Source organism: Morus notabilis, unplaced genomic scaffold, assembly GCF_000414095.1.
Source record: "Morus notabilis unplaced genomic scaffold, ASM41409v2 Scaffold1674, whole genome shotgun sequence".
NCBI lineage: Eukaryota > Viridiplantae > Streptophyta > Magnoliopsida > Rosales > Moraceae > Morus > Morus notabilis.
Window position 1 is genome coordinate 19,410 of NW_010358727.1, and position 20,096 is coordinate 39,505.

A 20,096-nucleotide genomic window follows, 5' to 3' on the forward strand; every position below is an offset into this window, starting at 1 on the left:
ATTAAATTTTGGGATTTTTAATTATCAGACTTGTTGAATTGATTGGAAACTGGTTTTGATGATTTCTGGAGAATTTATTTTGAAATTAAACTTGAATTGCAGGTTTGACATTTTCCCTATTTATGCCGGCTTGCTGCCGAAATTTATTTAAAAACTTATTTTTTTAAGTCGAAATTCAATGGGAAACCAAACCAATGAATTGGATTTCATTTTTAAAGAATCCCCAAACTGAATTATAAAGCTGTTTGTGAAACTCAGATTTGAGCAAAGTCACACTAATAGGAAACAATTAGACATAATTGAACTTGATTTGTTTTAGGAATGAGGATTGTGTCCTAAAACTTTGTTTTGTGACAATGTTAATTGAAGGATCAGATTAAAAGCTTTGAGGAAAGCGGATGCTAGGATAACGAAAGGCTAGCCCAAGTTTGATATCCGAGAGGTAGGATATTATTGTCCATGTCCTTGATAGCCATAATTAAATTATTTTTGTCTATGAAAATGTTTTAAACACAAAACATGTTTAAAGAAAGAAATAATTTTAAAGGAAATAGCATGAATAATGCTATTGAGTTTTCAATAATTTGGAAATGAGATTTTAAAGAGTTTTCTTTCTTAAAATGAGATATTTTAAGAAATGATAAAACACATGATGGCCACATAGATCAGAACATAGGAATTGTATCCTCGGGGGTAGGTCTCGAAACCCGTACGGGCCACTTCTTGCTCAGTGGTGATATTATAGCTTTGCATATTTTCATTATCCAGATATTTTGCTACTATTACGTGAGCATTTCCTTTCTTTAAAGGATGATCCGTTCTGGGTGTATGTCTTCGGACCGTGAGTACTTTAATTATTAAATTTTTATAGAATTATATCCTATGGGCCTTCTGCTCATTTTTTTTTTTATGTTTTCAATGTTTTAAACCCCATCCAGAGTTAGCGGTTTAGATTTATAGCATGACGAGTGGATGCTAATGGATTGAAGGTGCGAGATTTGAAGTGGTTAGTTTGTTTTGAATTTACAGTTTTTACTACTGAGATGTACTGTATTTTTGTATATAAACTGTATTGGTCGACATTGTCCCAGAGTTGTACTATTTTTCTTGAATTTTATAGACTGTTTTAAATATTGTTTGTAAAAGAAAGACTCCGGTGTAATATATTTTAATATCTATTTTGGTGTTTGTATATTTTATTTTATTTTCACGGATTTTTCTTAATTAATCTAGTTTAATTAAGTTAATTTTCTTTAATTATATCTCAATAATCACAGCCCTATCCTTGGGATCGTGACATTTTAGGTCTCAAAATAGTGAGAATTAAAACTATCCAGAAAATATATGAAAATTATTACAATAAACAAATATTTAAATAAAACTATTTTCTAGTAGGTCATGCGCATCCATGTAAGGAGTGTGTTTATTCCAATGCATTTTTTAAAAGGAAATGTTAAATTTTGTGGGAGAGTTCCGTAACATACGCAGACAATTTGACATGTTTTGACTCACGACAAGCAAGTACATAAACATTCATTATTGTCGAATTCTCACAATTAAATATGTCATATAATAATAACAACATAATATAAATTTTATGGCATTGATCATTAAACAAATTGTATACGAAATGCCCAGAAAAAATTTGTGTGAAAATTATGAGAATTAGCCCCCCATAAAAATATACAATCAATAATATAAAAATATTAAAAACATGATTTTATGGTGGCCTAAACCCAAAATAAATCATATAAATGGGTAGGAAATGAAAAATGGAGCGCAATGGAGTTAAAATCACAAAATAGGGCAGAATTTGGCCTAAAAATGGGTCCTACGTGCGCCACTAGGCCCTGACGCGCACTGGTGTGCACCTTTTTCTAGCGTGTTTGAAGCACGCTCCAGCTGACGCATTAAATGCACCACTGCCTTTTTTTTAGTCTCCAGAAACGACATGTCGTTTTGGGCTTATTGAAAATGACATGTCGTTTCACTCACACGACAGCCACAATTCCTCCTTCAAACGACATGTCATTTTCCCACAAGGATGAAAAATGACATGTTGTTTCAAGGTTCCCTGAGCTCTGAAAACTGCAAATGAGACTCAGTCGAATCCGTGACCCGACCCACTGGAAAACTGAGCTCCGGTGGTCCATTTTTGACGTTCTTAGATGGGTTTTGCTCCAAATTTTATTCTATTTGGTTTTCAAACATCAATTTCACTCAAAAACCCATAAAAACCAAAACCCTATGGAGGAACGTGCAGTAAACCAAAAAAAATAAATAAATAAATAAAACTATAGCCACAAATCCAAGAAATTAAGCTCTGATACAATTTACTAGAACTAATGAGTTCTCAATACTCATAAATGAGATCAAAAAACAATCAAACCCAAAAATACATTGTCATATGGATTTTGAAGCATATAGAATTGTTCATGGTTTCTAAAAAACGTTCAAAACCAGTCGGAATTGGTGTTTGAATGACAAAGGGGCTTGAAGAGTTCTTCAACTCTTTCTCTTCTCTGCCTATCTTTTCCCGAGACACCAACAACCCCCGCAAAATTTTTTCTCCTCTGGTTTTGTGCTGCAACCTTAGGCAATTAGGCCTTGTTGGGCCTCAACCAAACTTATTGATAAAGAGGAAATTTGGCCTAATGGGCAGACCAAATATTTAGAATATTTAGAAAGAGTGAGTTCATATGCCTAAGCGAGTTAATAAAATAAGTGTCAATCTTATTATGAACTGATATTTCATATATATACACATGTTAATTCACATTAACACAGTTATCTATAAAATATTTTAATTAATTATATAATGCATTATTATGATTATAGAAGTCCACATAAAAATATTATAATAAAAAATTATTAATGCTTCATTTATTTTAAAATTTTTTACCTAATCTAAAATTATAATTTTTAATTTATTATAATATTTTTTTCTCATAAATAATTTAAATTTTTAAAATTAAAATTATAAACTATAATTCTGAATCATACCATTTGAATCGGCGCATTTGAATCTTTTTACCAAACATGCTTTAAATATCTAATCGAGGTGTAGTTTTCTAACACATGGCAACCAAAGTTCCAACTAAAACGACACGTCGCTGTAATTATTAAACAACAGCAAGTTTTAAAGAGAAACAAACGACAGCTGTCTTAGCACCAAAAAGACCAATAGGACGGAGCCCAGTTTCTCAAGAAGAGTCATTCATTGTTCATGCTTTTGTAGCTTAGGGACTTGCCAGGTACGACGCTCAATCTTTTGAAACAAACTTTTTTGTTTTTGTTTTTTCTTTTTTTCCATCAAATCGTTAATCTTATTGTCTAAAAGTCTACATTGTAAATCTAATTTCTATTTCGCAAATCACTACTCTTGAAGCTTTAAGCACACACAAATCCCATTTTTCATTCTGGGAGATCGAACACTCATATCGCATGATAAATTGCCTTTTATGGGAACATGAATTCATGGGCATTTGTTAACAACTGATAGATTGATTCCCAGAAAACTGGAGACTAATAATTTACCAGTTATGTATGGAGGTTCTAAAAAGTAAAATTTGTTGCCTTCTCCAGGGACTATTTTGCGTATAAAATGGAAACCCATGATGACAAAGATGAGATTCATGATTGTGTGATTAAGCTGGTAACAATTTAATATCATTCATTTATAGCTTTGTTCAGTTAAAGCAAATTTAGAAATGAAATAGAGTTTGAGTATTTTGGGGTTGAATTGAACTGCAGAGAGAAAATCCCCCAAAACGAAGGGAGAAGGTGTACATTGGCTGTGGAGCTGGTTTTGGAGGTGATAGGCCCTTGGCAGCTCTTAAGTTGCTTCAGAGAGTGAAACAGCTGAATTATCTTGTACTTGAATGCCTAGCGGAGCGCACCCTTGCTGATCGATATCAGGTTATGGTGTCAGGTGGCGATGGTTTTGATTCGCGGAGTATGTCCCTGTTATTTTTGTCAGTTATGATATGTTTTTCTTATATTAGCTTTCTGAAATATGGTACTTGAAGGTTTATTCTGTTCTGCACAAGGATGGGATTAGACATTTTTACATGTCCTTGAAAGTTTGTACTTCTTTATATGTGAAGTTTTATATTTGTTAATAGTTAATGCGTGTCAAACTCTGAGAACTACACCAGTTAATTGCAAAAAATTAGTTCAGGAACTGCCGAATGATTGCATCTTTTCTTGGTTTAAATGCTTCATGCTACTTATCTTGATTTACTTTTGTGTTGAATCCTACGATTTATTCCGGTGATTTACAATCAACGTGCAGTTTCGGATTGGATGCGCTTGCTTCTACCTTTAGCTGTGGCGAGAGGAACTTGCATAATCACCAACATGGGTGCAAGTAAGAATTGCAAGCTAAACTAATATTAATATTCAATCTGAAAACACTGCTTTCATTTGCTTTTCTATGGATCAAATGCATTGTATTACTTTATTTTGAGTATTTTATTTTCTTTTCTGGGTAGTGGATCCATCTGGTGCGCAGAAGAAGGTTATAGAAATAGCAAACAGCCTGGGACTTAATATAGCTGTTGGTGTGGCTCATGAGGTTTCTATCAGTAACACAGGTATTTCAATTCACCTTAGGAGGTTCTAAATCATCTGCAGACACATTGTAAAGAATTTCTGGACTCTGATATATTTGGATTATTGCACAATCTGAGTTAGCTTTTTATTCATTTATAGAACAACACAAAGTCCTATTACTGAACTAATTACCATGTTATTGTTCACATAGGTTTAGGATCCTCTCATGAGAAATCCTACATCAAGGAAGGCGTAAGATTCTAGTACCTCTTAGATAATTTTGTATTTCTAGAAGTTGATGTTATTTTGCATGCATAATTTCTGTTTCATTGACATTTCAGTGGCATGGTTCAGGGTTAACCTTCCATTTTATAATTTATCAAAAGTAAAGAGTTCGATCCATATCAATGTTTGCTATCTTTTGCTCTAACATTCTTCTTGAAAAGGTGGATATTATCTCGTTGGTATCACTGGTGTAGGGTATTAGCACATATCTTGGAGCTGCTCCCATAGTCGAATGTCTGGAAAAGCATCAACCTGACGTTGTGATAACTTCTCGCGTCACAGATGCTGCCTTATTTTTGGCACCAATGGTATTGAAATTTGTGAATCCTCAACTCTAAAAGAATGTGCGGGCTAGCTAAATCTCCTTTGGCCGCCACCTTATCTTTTGGATCTTCAAATATCATCTATTTTCTAGAACTTCAAATTAATGCATGTTTCACTACCTATCAGCTTTTTTCTGCTTCTTATCCTCAAAGAAACAATTTATTTTATCCTCTTCAAAAACTTCTATCTTATTAGTTTCTTATTCAAAATGAGTCGAACTTTCTTTGTTATTTCTGTTAGAAATCAATAATTTAGTGAAAATCATCACCCAAAAGTCAAGAACATTCATGTTAGATCGTCAAGAATTAATAAATCTGTAAGCAGAAGCGTACCTGAATCCATATTGACTAATTTCTCTCTAGAGCCGTGCAGTTTGTCTTCCAGATCAACACGTTTTCCTAGAGAACTCTTGAACTTTCTCTCTGTACTCTCTTTGATGATAGGATGTAGAAAGAATAGAATGTAACGTGCGATCTGGAGACCATAACCGCTATATATAGATAACTTACCTATTATATTTTGATATTTCTATTTTAGCCCATCATAAAAATAAAAATTACCCTTAAATCTCTACACATTAAAGGCTCACACCCTATTAGATATATTAAAGCCCAAAATACCCAAAGCTTAGTAGATCACTTTTAATTGGGCTTAACCTTATATGACAACCCACAACACATAATTATTAACATATAAGCCCAAATCTCCCACTTGGGCTATGTGTGTAACTTTATAATTATGCTTTGCAAAAATAACCGTATGAGCTCAACTTTGCTGTAATTACCGAAATGTATCTATAACCAATCCGGTCCATCAATCATACCAACATAGGATCAAAGCGGCATTCGTTACAACTGTCGTAACTCGACCTATCAATGGTCACGTATGCCAATACAACTGAATGACATGGATCATGATGTCGATGTTTAGCATGGAAATTTCATGTAATGTGATCTTAACATGCTTATTTCCAATTGGTCCACCTTAAACCTTAGTGAGATCAAACCATACCAAAATCAGAGTGTGAATAAACCAAAACTTTATTTCTGCAGAAAATAACCTCAAAATATCCATAAATTGAAATAACTGAAAATATGTCTATATCATAAAAGCATCTAAAATTACAAACTCCCACTAAAACTGAATATCCTCTAATGACATGACACCCATACGAGCAGTGTGCTCATAAAACACTTTGGATGACAATCCCTTAGTAAGCGGATTCGCAACCATGGAGTTTGTACTGATGTGCTCTATAGACAATTGTTCACTTTGAACTCTTTCCTTGACGACTAGGAAATTGATGTCTATATGCTTTGATTTCGTCGAGCTCCTGTTGTTGTTGGAATACAGCACTGCTGACTTATTATCACAAAATAACTTCAACGGCCTTTCAATGCCGTCCACTATGCGCAGCCCCGTGACAAAATTCCGCAGCCATAATCCGTGATTGGACGTCTTATAACATGCTATGAACTCTGCCGCCATGGTAGAAGATGCTATAAGAGACTATTTAGCACTCTTCCAGGAGACAGCACCTCCTGCTAGCAGGTAGATATAGCCCGATGTAGATTTCATACATCTTGACATCTAACAAAATCGGAGTCAGTATACCCAACGATCTCAAGCTGATCTGACCTCCGATATGTGAGCATGTAGTCTTTTGTTCTCTGTAAGTACTGCAAGACCTGTTTGGCTGCTTTCCAATGTTATACTCCTGGATTTACTTAAATACCTGCCCAACATCTCAGTAACGTACACAATATCTGGACGCGTACAAATCTGAACATACATTAGACTTTCTACTGCTACGCATAAGGAATCTTTTGCATTTCCTTTTTCTCAAAATCATTCTTAGGGCACTGATTGAGACTAAACTTGTCTCCCTTAGACACAGGGGTATCACCTGGTTTGCAATCCAGCATGCAATATCTCTTGAGAATCTTTTCGATATAGCTATTTTGTGATAATTCAAGAATACTCCGAGAGTGATCCTGGTGTATCCGTATGCCTAATACAAAAGAGGCATCACAAAAATCTTTAATCTCAAAATTCTTAACTAGAAATCTCTTGGTTTCGTGCAATAAGCCTATATCGTTGCTGGCAACCAAAATGTCATCGACATATAAAATCAGAAAAATATACTTGTTCTCACAGAACTTATGGTATATACAATCATAGACCAAATTCATCTCAAAACCAAACGAGATGATCACTTGATGAAAACTTGAAATACCATTGTCAAGATGCTTATTTGAGCCCATAGATGGATTTCTTAAGTTTGCAAACATATTCTTTGGGTCTCCCGACACAGTTTTCTGGTTGCACCATTTAGATTGTCTCATCAATATTTCCATTGAGAAACGTTGTCTTTACATCCATTTAATGTAACCCAAGATTGAAATGCGCCACCAATGCCATTATAATCCTGAAAGAGTCTTTTGAAAAAATCGGAGATAAAGTCTCTTTATAGTTGATGCATTCTTTTTGTGTAAAGCCCTTTGCGACAAGACGTGCCTTGTACCTCTCCACATCACCTATCGAATCCCTCTTGGTCTTAAATATCTATTTGCAACCAATGAGTTTCGCACATTCTGGTAATGGGACAAGATCCCACACGTCATTGTCCTTCATAAACTTAATCTCCTCATTCATGGCATCAATCCACTTCTGACTTTTGAGAGTTAGAACTTTTCATGGCTTGACGGAAGTTGATCGGATCATCTTCCATCACTCCACTGTCTACCTCATGTTCTTGGAGAAATACGATGTAGTCATCTGGCACCGCACTTCTCCTTTTTCTAGTGGACATCCTTAATGTCATAGGTTCTTGAGGTGACAGAGTTTGTTCTTCTGTAACAATTTCTTGTATGGGAGGTTCTCTGACATTGTCTTGATCTGTTGTGTCTTGAACAAAGTCAGGAATAAGATCCTGATCAATGCTAATAGGACCTTTGGGAATATCAACATATTCATCTTCGAAGACAAAGTCCCTAACTGCATCTCCCCCCGCAAACTCGACATCCTCAAAGAACCGGACATTTTCCGACTTGAAAATCGACTTAGGCGTGGGATCATAAAACTTGTACCCGCTGGATCTTTCACAGTATCCAATAAAAGAGCAACTCACCGTCATTGAGGTCAGTTTCTTTTCATTAGGCCTATAAGGTTTTGCCTCAGCTGGACATCCCCAAACATGCAAGTGCTTTAAACTAGGCTTCTTGCCTATCCAAAGTTCACAAGGGGTTTTAACAGTCGCTTTAGTTGGAACCCTGTTAAGGATATATGCTGCAGTCTTAAGCGCTTCTCCCCAGAGTGATTCTGGTAAGGTAGAATGACAAATCATACTCCTCGTCATGTCCTTAAGTGTTCTGTTTCGTTTTTCAGCAACACCATTGATAGTGGGCGAACCCGGTATAGTGTACTGTGAGACGATACCGCATTCCTCTAGGAACTTAGCAAACGGTCCTGGACGTTGTTCACTTGAACCGTCATATCTACTATAGTACTCACCACCACTGTCAGATGTGACGCTTTTGATTCTTTTACTGAGTTGGTTTTCAACTTCAACCTTATAATTTTTAAACACATCCAACGACTGACTTTTCATGAATGAGATATATGTAGTAATTTCTAGAAAATCGTCTATGAACGTCATAAAATATTGCTGATCATTCCAAGCAACCGTAGGGAATAACCCACAAATGTCTGTATGTATAAGTTCTAAAACGTCCAAAGTCCTGTTAGCTTCAAATCTCTTTTTATTGGGTTGTTTCTCTTTTATACAGTTAACACAAACATCGAAATCTGTAAAATCTAAGGAGTCTAAAATTTCGTCTGACACAAGTCTCTCTATTCTCCGTCTGGAGATATGACCTAATCTCTTGTGCCATAATGCAACCGAATTCTCATTGCTTAATTTTCTCTTTATACCTCGTGTACTTAATTGCAGGGATTCATTAAATGAAGTAATTGTATCAATTAAATAAAAATTATCATAACTTGACAAAGAACTGGAACCAACCAATTTTGAATCATGAAACAAATTAAATTTTTTATTCCCAAATGAACAACAATAACCAGATTTGTCCAAAGCAAAAATAAAAATTAAATTATGTCTAAAAGATAGTACAATAAATGTCTCATCAAGATCCAAATATAATTCAGTCTTTAATAATAATCTAAATTTTTCTATTACTTCAACTTGAACCATCTTGCCATCGCCCACATAGATGTATTTTTCACCATCACTTGGCTTTCGGCAACTCAGGCAACCCTGTATAGACATACTGATTTGAGTTGTTGCACCAGAATCTATTCACCACGTGTGTCTAGGTACCGAAGTTAAATTAACCTCAGAACAAACCAAATTTAGAAGCATACCTTTCTTAGAACGCCATGCGTGATAGTTGGTGCAATACTTCTTCTTAGGCCCTTCAACTCTACAGAAGTAACAATCCGTATCTTCCGGTTCAACCGGTTTCTTTTGTTGTTTCTTTTGAGGTGTCGTTTCTGCAGCTTCCTTCTTCCTTTTCTTTCCCTTGTCTTTGTCTTTAGAGGTTGAGGCCAGGTGAGCACTTCCTACCTTATCTTTGTCACGCCTCCAAACCGGGGTTAGTAACGTGGAGGCTTGTTTAGAAATTTAAACCTGTTTAAGAGAGTGATTAGCAAATAATGTTGCAAATATTTTAAATTTTTTTTTCAAATCCAAAACATCCAGGTATTTCCAAACAAGCCCCTGCATTCAAGAGAAATTTAATTTTAAGAAGGGTGGTGAAATTTCTAACCAAACCAGTTTAAAATCACGTCCCTGGTATCAAGTCAGGAATTCCCACAGGTGTTTAGCATACATGAATATAAACAAAAGTAAATGTGACATCAACCACAGTCTAGTAATTTTTTAAGTTTACAATCCATAATCTTTTATACATGTCTTGAGATAAAGGATAAGAGGATACAACTCTTCGCTTCCCGAGGTCAAGTCCACATCACCGGTAGTAACTACCTACTCCGCACTACTCCTCGCGTCGTTTGGAGGGGTTTAATATATTTGAAAACAAGAAAAGTAAGCGAAAGGCCCAGTAGGATATAATTATTATAAAACATAGTAAATAAAAGTACTCACGGTCCGAAGACATACACTCGGGACCGGTCATCCCTTTTTAGAAAAGAAAATACTCACATAGTAGAAAATGTCTGTATAATGAAAGTGTGCAGCTCATTATACCACTAAACAAGAAGCGGTAAAATGTCTGTCTAGTGCAAAATGCAGAGCCATAGTTCCACTAAACAAGAAGTGGATCCGTACGAGTTTCGGGACCTGCCCCCAAGGATGTGATTCCCACATCCCGATCTCTGAAGCCACCATGCGTTGTATCATTCCTTAAAATATTTCATTTTAAAAAATAATACTCTTTAAAATCTCATTTCCAAAATCACTGGAAAACTTAATAGCATTTTCTTTAAAATCATTTTCTTTAAACATGTTTTGTTCTAAAATATTTTCATTGGCCAAAATCATTTAAAGTGAGGCTAATAAGGATATGGACAAGAATATCCTACCTCTCGGATGTCAAACCTGGGCTAGCCTTCCGTTCTCCTAGCCTCCGCTTTCCTTAGAGCTTTAATACTTAACCTTCTCCACTAGCTTTATCACAAAAGCAATATCTTAGGAAATATTTCTCATTCCTAAAACGAATTAAGTTTAATCATGTTTAATTGTTTCCTATTAGTGTGCCTTGACTCAAATCCAAGTTTCACAAATGGTTTTATAATTTAGTTTAGGAATTTAAATCCAATTCATGGGTTTGGTTTCCTATTTAATTTCAGTTTAAAAATAAGTTTTTAAAGAAATTTCGGCAGCATGCCGGCATAAATAAGAAAAATTTCAAACTTGCAATTCAAGTTCAATTTCAATATATATTCTCCAGAATCCATCAAAATCAGTTTCCAATCAATTAAACAAGTCCAATAACTAAAACCCCCAAATTTCATTCAATTCCTACAACAATTGTTCAGATTCAAACGCTAACTCAAAATTATTCAAATCTTATCAAAATCAAACTTTCTCAAGCTTAAAATTCGAATCAAAGAGTGGGTTTCAAAGGGTTTTACCTCAAATCAGTTGCTCGAGCTTTGTCTCCCTCAATTTCTCCCGTTTTTCGTTTTTTTTTTTGTGGTTCTCGGCCAAACTGCCGAGAGGGAGAGGGAGAGAGAGAAATCCGGAGAGAGAGCAAGGGAGAGAGAAAGGCCGGCAGGAGAAAGCCCGAAGAAGGAGGTGGCCGGCGGTGGAAGGAAGAAAGAGAGAGAGAGAGAGAGAGAGAGAACCAGAGGAAGAAAGAAGAAAAAAAAGAAAAAGAAGGAGAGGGGGGGCTGGGCTGCACAGGAAGGGAAAGGGGGAAAAGAAAAAAAGAAAAGAACAAAAAAGAAAAAAGAAAAAGAAAAGAAAAAGAAAAATGGAAAAAAGGGGAAATGCATTAAAATTTAAGTGTATTTTCAAAAACTTTTGAGGTGAAATTATAAATACTGAAAATAATTTAAAGTCCATTGATTAATTGTGAAAATTAAATTAGGCACACTAATAATTCACATTTTAGCATAATTAAACATGTTTAATTCTGGAGGGCGTTACAATCTTGCTTCAACCTTTCGTCTTCTTGAACATAGTGTGATATGAGCTCATTCAGAGACCAAGTCCCTTTTTGACAGTTGTAGCTCACCTTAAACTGATTAAACTGTGCTGGAAGAGATATCAAAACCAGATGCACCAGCAAATCCTCAGAGAGTTCAAGCTTAAGTACTTTCAACTTTGAAGTAAGATGAGACATCTCTAGGATGTACTCTCTGATATTGCCTTTGCCCCTATACCTCATTGAAATTAGACTTGTCAAGAGCGTACTTATTTCAGCCTTTTCGTTCTTAACAAACCTCTTTTCAATGTCCACAAGAAACTCCTTCGCCGTAGTAATCTTATCAGACATTGTGCCCCTGAATGCTTTCAGAATGGCCTTCTTCATGATCATCATACACATGCAATTTGATTTCTCTCACCTTTCCATATCCCTCTTTTCATCAGAGGTACTCTTATCCGTAAGAGGTGGAGATGAATCAACCCTTAATGTAAGGTCGAGATCCATGACTCCGAGAAACATCAATATGTTCTCTTTAAAGTTAGAGCAATTTAGCATAAGAATAGAGTTGATGTTGGCAGTAATATTAGCAGAAGTCATAGCTAAACAGAGAACAACAAACAAACAAACAAAACAAGCTCACATAAGTCTCAAAACAAAAATAAATTCAAATAAAGGTAAACCCCATCTCAAGATACCGGGCGCTCTATTAACATTTTATCTTTGGACAAATATTAACTTGTAAGTGATATCTTGGTGCAGTAATCAAATACTGATAATAAGAACACGCCAAACAATAAATTTTCTTTTGGGCCGATTTATTGTTCACATGTAAAACTGAGTAATCATCACGCGTTCATTACCACAAGTGTACATGCAATTCTGTTAAATATTAACCTTCGTTTGGGCCGATCAATATTCACATAAGTTACATATACACAATCGTTTATATTCCAAAACAAATTAATTTCCACCAGAGAGGTCACTTTGGCGACATGTTACTTCAATTAATTCATCTCAAAATATATATAACCATACCAATATCTGAATTTAAAATTGCACTCAAATTGACAAAAAAAAAGGGTCAAAGTCAAAGTCAACTGTCAAAGTCAACCTAAGGTCAACGTCGAATTGGGTCTGGGCTGGACAAGGTCGGACTCGACCCGGATCCTCATTCCAGCCCGCCCGCCAACTCCATCTTTATCCCTTTTTTTTTTAATATGGCTGCGGGCTAAGTCCGCAGCCTATCTCAAGTCACGGGCCCAATTGGGCCCATGTCAAAACCAGAAGGCCTAAAGAAAGAAAGACAAAATTACTATAGCTGTGGGCAAAAGCCCACAACTCCTTTCTTCAGCGACGGGCCCAATTGGGCTCGTGCTTTGTTGCTAGCAGCTCTGGGCCGAAGCCCAAAGTCTGCTGCCCTAAAGGGTTGCAACAGACTGTTGCGACCCTGAAGCTTGCAGCCGCCAACAGGCGGCCGCCTGTCCATTCCGCCACGGCTCTTCGTCGCCGGCGCGACCTGGGGCCGTGTTGGTTTTTCGTAGCGCCAGCGGCGGCAGAGGCTGCCGCCGGCCCTAGTTCTTCAAAAAAAAAAATAGTCAAAGTCAGTCAACCTAATGTCAACTGTCAAAGTCAACCTAAGGTCAACACCGAATTGGGTCAGGGCTGGACCGGGTCGGACCCGACCCAGATCCTCATTCCAGCCTGCCCGCCAACTCCATCTTTATCCTTTTATTTCCTTCCTTTTGCGGTGGCCAAAGAGGCCGCCGCACCCCTTATCCCGCCGCGGCCAACAGGCCGCGGCTTCCCTTGCCGGCGCGGCCTCAAGGTCGCAGCCGGTTTTGACTGTGCCGGCGGCAGAAGCTCGCCGCTGGTCAATAACACCTTTTTCCATTTTTTTTAAACCGAAAAGAAAAAAAATGGAATACATTCAACAAAAATTCATCCAGAATTTGTTCTCAATGATTCAACATGAAAAGGCTCTGATACCACTTGTTAGAAATCAATGATTTGGTGAAAACCATCACCAAAAAGCCAAGAACATTCATGTTAGATCATTAAGAATTAATAAATCTGTAAGCGGAAGCGTACCTGAATCCATATTGCTGTTTTCTTTCTAGAGCCGTTCAGTTTGTCCTCGAGATCAACACGTTTTCTTAGAGAACCCTTTAACTCTCTCTGTACTCTCTCTGATGATGGGATGTAGAAAGAATAGATTGTAACGTGCGATCTGGGGACCATAACCGCTATATATAGATAACTTCCCTGTTATCTTTTGGTGTTTCTATTTTAGCCCATTATAAAAATAGAAATTATCCTTAAGTCTCTACACATTAAAGACTCACACCCTATTAGATACATTAAAGCCCAAAATACCCAAAGCTTAGTAGATCATTTTTAATTGGGCTTAACCTTATATGACAGCCCACAACACATAATTATTCACATATAAGCCCAACGTTGGATTAATGATCCAACAATTTCTGCTTTGATTTGGTTCAGATAGGCTGTTTTTGGAACTACTCTGCTTATGTATTTACAGATATATGAATTAGGTTGGAACTGGGACAACTTAGAACTTTTAGCACAGGGGTCATTGGCTGGACACCTTTTGGAGTGTGGCTGTCAACTTACAGGGGGATACTTCATGCATCCAGGTGAACTTTCATTTTATTTTGATTCCATAATAGCTCAAAACCTAAATTAAATTTTCAAGGTAGAACTGAAGCTACTTTTTTCTATGGCTTTTTTTTTTTTTCATGAAGAACAGTGGTTTGTTTTTGTTTTTGTTTTTGTTTTTTCCTTTTTTGTTTCGATTTTTTTTCTTTTTCTGTAGGAGACAAGTACCGAGACATGCCTTTCTCTCAACTTCTTGATTTGTCACTTCCTTATGCTGAAATCTGTTCTAATGGAAGCGTACTTGTTGCAAAGGCGGAAGGTAGTGGCGGGGTCTTAAATTTCAGTACTTGTGCTCAACAACTTCTTTATGAAGTTGGGGATCCTAGTGCCTATGTCACTCCTGACGTGGTAAGTTTTTGTGCTTACATTTCTACCGGAAAAAGGGGGAAAAAAAAGGAAAATTATTAAAGACTTAAATCTTTGTTTATTTGTCCCTGAATGCAGATTATTGATCTTCGAGATGTTTCATTCTCCCCTCAATCAAGTTGCAAAGTGCTTTGTGTTGGAGCAAAACCTGCTGCTGGATTAGTTCCTGATAAACTCCTGCAGTTGATTCCAAAGGTAATGCTTTTGATGTTTTTGGCTGATTTGATATGTAAAGACAAACAGAAATATGATCATGAGTGCCATTCTTATGCTTTAAAGGTTTATTGGGAGATCTGGTGCACATGCAGTCACTTCGGAATTGATTAAATTTTACCTTTTATTACTTTGCCTGTTATATATATATATATATATGTGTGTGTGTGTGTGTGTGTGTATATATATAGTTTTACCTTTTATTACTTTGCCTGTTATATATATATGTGTGTGTGTGTGTGTGTGTATATGTGTGTGTGTGTATATATATATGTGTGTGTGTGTGTGTGTGTGTATATATATATGTGTGTGTGTGTGTGTGTGTGTGTATATATATATATATGTATATATATATATGTATATATATATATGTGTGTGTGTGTATATATATATATATATAACAAGATACTCTATATTAATAAAAGAAATATGTACAAGAAAGAGAAAGAGATGTCCTCGTCTATGAAAATCGGGTAAGGCCTACAAAAAAGGGGCCCAATTCCTGGTTACATCAGAAAATAACACTTTGATCAAGGACTGCTTAATGAATCTTCAATGAATCAAAATTCTCTACTATTCTGCTGCAAAAATAATCGTTTGTGTTTTATGTTTAATGTAAATATGGTTGACTGATGTCGCATAAGGTGAGCCGGACTCTCTCCTCAATGGGAGTCATTTTGGGTATGACGGGAGATTGAAACCTTCTGTTGACTAGATATGTTGCACTCGTCTGGTAGCATGTACCAAATATAAACATTTTATCTATTTCCTCCTCTGTTGTGTCATCTGATATGATCATTCATGGATAGTTGTACACTTTTATACTGAATCTCATGTAATTTGAAGATTATTGTTTTTCTTATTTTTAGGACTGCGGTTGGAAAGGATGGGGAGAGGTGTCTTATGGAGGACATGAATGTGTTAAACGTGCTAAGGCTGCTGAATTTCTGGTAGATAAGTCTAGATTTTGTCACTACTACTGTAGTAAGGCTGTTCAAATGAGTAAAAAGTTATTGACTGGAGTGATTGTCAACATATTAATTCTTTCCTTATTAATTTCAAGCTTCAAAGTTCCAACTCATTTAATTCTTCTTTTTAAATTATTAGGTCAGATCATGGTTGGAAGAAATATTGCCTGGCATTAACAGTCGCATATTTTCTTATATAATCGGCGTTGACAGTCTGAAAGCAATTAGCACTGGCGAGGACACTTCGTCTCTGAAGAGTAGAGAAGATCATCAAGATATAAGGTTACGCATGGATGGTTTACTTGAGCTGAAGGAACATGCAGTTCAATTTACAAGGGAGTTTACAGCATTATATACTAATGGTCCAGCTGGTGGTGGGGGTATCAGGTCGAGTTCTTATCAGCTTTTCCGTTCATTTCATTATTCATGACATTGTTGATGATTATAAATTCACAACCCTTACGGCTTCATGTTCAGATTAATTGGTTTCCAGCATTAAAACCTGGACAAAAATTTAAATAGTGAGTTGAATTTGCTGTTGACGTGCTTCCATTTAAAGTGCATTAGAGCTCGTCATGTTGGATTCTGAGACCCTGAAATACTAAATTTTACAACATATAATGATAGCGTAACTTAAAATTGATTGGACATGCTGTACTCGCCTCAAAGTTGGAAGGGCCTTTTTCTCTTACGAAGTAGTCTCGAGGTCGTGGGTTAGTTAAAAACATTTTTGGTAGATCTAAATCATCTCATGTTGAGATGTATAATAGGGATTTTAGATATCACTAGAACTTGATTGGATTACAAAATTAAAGCATCGATTTTTTGTTTCGTGACCACCCTGATGTTATCCCATAGGATGATGCTTAAGATTATTCCCTGTGGAAGGGGAAAAAAAGTCAACACCTCAGCTGCAGAACCGCAGTTTCGGTAAAAAGCACTAATTCTCGAGGGCATAGAGCTGCGCATTTTACTTTGACTCCGCGAATCAGAGTTTCTGGGGTTTACAGATATGCATTTTCTCATTCTAATGCTCTTATAAAGGCTTTTGACTTTCTTTTTTCTTCCTCACTGTTGCTTAGAGTTTCTGGGGTTTACGATATGCATTTTCTCATTCTAATGCTCTTATAAAGGCTTTCAACTTTTTCTTTTTTCTTCCTCACTTTTGCACTCTAGCCTGACCATTTTTTTTTTTTTTTTGGGGTGTGATTTCTGAATGCAGTGTTGGGCAGAAGAAAGAGATCATTCTTGAAAAGCAATTGGTACTCTCCGTCGCCATACTGAAATATTTTATCTTCTTTATTGTGTGTAACCTTTTTTTTTTAAGAACTTGAAACTTCAATGGAACATTTACCATAAGTTACTATGCCCCATCAGATTCAAGTAATCATTATGTTCGCTCTCTTTCTCCATGTTTTGCTATTCTTTTTCCTTTACACATTGTAATGCTAACTTCCAAAGTTCACTTTGAATCAAGTTATTATAGCAGTCTATGTTGCACGTATTCAGGTCTGTCGTGAACATGTTTCGTGGAGGGTTGCAGTGAAGCGCTCTGTAGTGACAAAATCAAATAACTTGAGAAATAGCAGTGAAGAGCTCACGAAACGGCCTGTTTTACAAGAATCTTTGGATCATATTTTATTTTCGGAAGGCGATACATCTCCTGCTCCCTCTGGCAAAAAGATTCCACTCTATGATGTGGCGCATAGCAGAGTTGGAGACAAAGGGAATGACTTAAACTTCTCTCTCATCCCACATTTCCCTTCAGATATTGAGAGGTTGAAGTTGGTCATAACGCCCCAGTGGGTAAAGGAAGCAGTCTCAGCTCTTCTAAACAAATCTTCATTTCTCGAGTCCAACGCTATCAATGAAAGAGACAAATGGGTTAATGAACATGTCAAAGTGCAAATTTATGAAGTTAGAGGAATCAAATCTTTGAATGTTGTGGTTCGGAACATTCTAGATGGGGGCGTCAACTGCTCCAGAAGGATCGATCGCCATGGCAAGACCATTTCGGATCTGATATTGTGCCAGCAAGTAGTGCTGCCTCCATAATTTTGTTGTTCAAGTAATTCGTTACCATGGTTTGGAATGGTCCTTTGCATGTAAATTATGTAACAACAATAAGATACAGTACATATTTCCAAAATTCCAACGGCTAAAAGCCTGAAATGAAATATGGCAGATAAAATAAGAGCTGTCCAATACAGAGATTTCTTTTGCATATTCCAACTGCAGTATAAGAATTAAGAACCTCAACAATGGGATTTAGTACATATTCCAGCTGAATCCATACTTTTCTCTATCTCTCTTTTTCCTTTTTTTTTTGAAAGCCTGAAATGAAATATGGCAGATAAAATAAGAGCTGTCCAATACAGAGATTTCTTTTGCATATTCCAACTGCAGTATAAGAATTAAGAACCTCAACAATGGGATTTAGTACATATTCCAGCTGAATCCATACTTTTCTCTATCTCTCTTTTTCCTTTTTTTTTTGTTTTCTTTTTGTCTGCGTATAAATTGGTGGAAAATGAGTCTTGTTTATTGGCATCAACTTTATTTTTTTTTTTTTGACACAGGTGGGGAATTTCAATTCTACACCTTATAGTATATTCACGTGCAGAATTACTGTTTAATTATACCTGCAATCTCAATGAATCAATGACTAACTTCTATAAAATCTACACAAACTACATTGTGGGGATTGGTTGAATTTTCATGTCTGAAACTACAAATTTGAACCAACAAAATTTTTCACGTATGAATACGAGTCCAACAATCAAATTTTGCTGGACAACTAGTAAAAAGGAGAGAGATGGTAAAACTTATTCTCCAAAGTTAGAAAGATTGTTTGTATTCAAAGTTAATGTCTTATTATTATATAACACTAAAAAGGTGTTTCATGATAACATTACAGTAGCGACAGTATTGATTTCTAGCAATTACCATAATTACTATATATATGGTGTGGCAATCACAAAAAAACACTAACCATTAACTATATTTTCTACGCAAGTGTTTTAGAGAGTGTTGTAACACTTTCTGAAACACTAAGATTAACTATAATTATTATGTGCAGAAACGTCAAAGTAATCAAGTAAAAAATAATAGTGCAGAAAATAGAAAACACATGATATGGTATCACAGTTTAGTGCGCTCACCTACATCTGCGGGGCCACATCCAGACAATGAACAATGCACTTAGTCTCAAGATTACAAACACCAATTAGACTTATACACCCAAAGATTCTCTCATTGACTTTGTCATCGCCATGTTGAATCTCTTTAATAGTATTGTCCAGCGAATACCACTCGTTTTAAAACTGCACGGCGAAATTCATTCGACTGGCAGTACCCTCCCAAAAGCTTCTAATCCCTCTCTCGAATGACAAAATTAATGACACTCAAAACTCTCAAACTCACAGACTATTTCTCTGAAAATATTCTATTCAATCTGTGTCAAAATGAGTTGCAAAAAGACGAGGCTTCACAACATCCTCCGAGAATAAATTCAAATTCAATTTGAATATCCTACACTTTTTCCCATGATTTTCTCTTGACTAATTACTCACAATTATATACTCGCAGACCCTATCTTTATTCAGATTTCAAATTAACTTCAAATGAATAGCTTGATCACCACATTTGAATTTCAAATCAATTCCTGTACGCAAGCTGTCAAGCTATATCCCATATTTGTTTCTTGTACAACACCTTCCAAACCAATCATAAAGCAAGCCAAACCTCTCCACGTACATGTACAATCTATATATATATATATATATACATACATATATATATCTCAAGAATAAACCAAGCTTGATTCGGACGTTCTTGTACTCCACATGATTAATTTTCCTCCTCCATTAATTTGGATTTGTCAACCATTTTAAATTTCGAATCATGCAGTACTTTATCCAAATTCGAAGTGGCAATCCAAGTCAGCCTTAACCTATCAACTTGATCTCTCCGTTCATTTCGCTGATTCGAGTTTTAGAATTCGAGTTTTGCTACAGTAAAAAGCTCTCACAAACAATCACATTTAACTTTTTTACTACAGTAAAAAGCTCTCACATAA

The 20,096-nt window shown here is 36.0% G+C and overlaps 1 protein-coding gene across 1 annotated transcript; it reads left to right on the plus strand.

Annotated features, from left to right (window-relative positions):
• Positions 1 to 3,186: 3,186 nt before the first annotated feature.
• Positions 3,187 to 18,242, plus strand: LOC21384895. The gene is made up of 14 exons (XM_024162423.1): positions 3,187 to 3,254; positions 3,586 to 3,655; positions 3,754 to 3,955; positions 4,295 to 4,369; positions 4,494 to 4,595; positions 4,766 to 4,806; positions 5,034 to 5,147; positions 14,335 to 14,449; positions 14,629 to 14,819; positions 14,916 to 15,032; positions 15,920 to 16,000; positions 16,158 to 16,405; positions 17,241 to 17,280; positions 17,528 to 18,242. The coding sequence occupies exons 2-14, from the start codon at positions 3,605 to 3,607 to the stop codon at positions 18,071 to 18,073; spliced, it is 1,923 nt and encodes a 640-aa protein (XP_024018191.1). The 5' UTR covers positions 3,187 to 3,254; positions 3,586 to 3,604; the 3' UTR covers positions 18,074 to 18,242.
• Positions 18,243 to 20,096: the final 1,854 nt, after the last annotated feature.

Coding starts and splice junctions, on each gene's coding strand:
- LOC21384895 (XM_024162423.1), top strand. CDS start 3,605: ATGGAAACCCATGATGACAAAGATGAGATTCATGATTGTGTGATTAAG. Junction 3,656..3,753: donor ATGATTGTGTGATTAAGCTG/GTAACAATTTAA, acceptor ATTGAACTGCAG/AGAGAAAATCCCCCAAAACG. Junction 4,370..4,493: donor AATCACCAACATGGGTGCAA/GTAAGAATTGCA, acceptor TTTTCTGGGTAG/TGGATCCATCTGGTGCGCAG.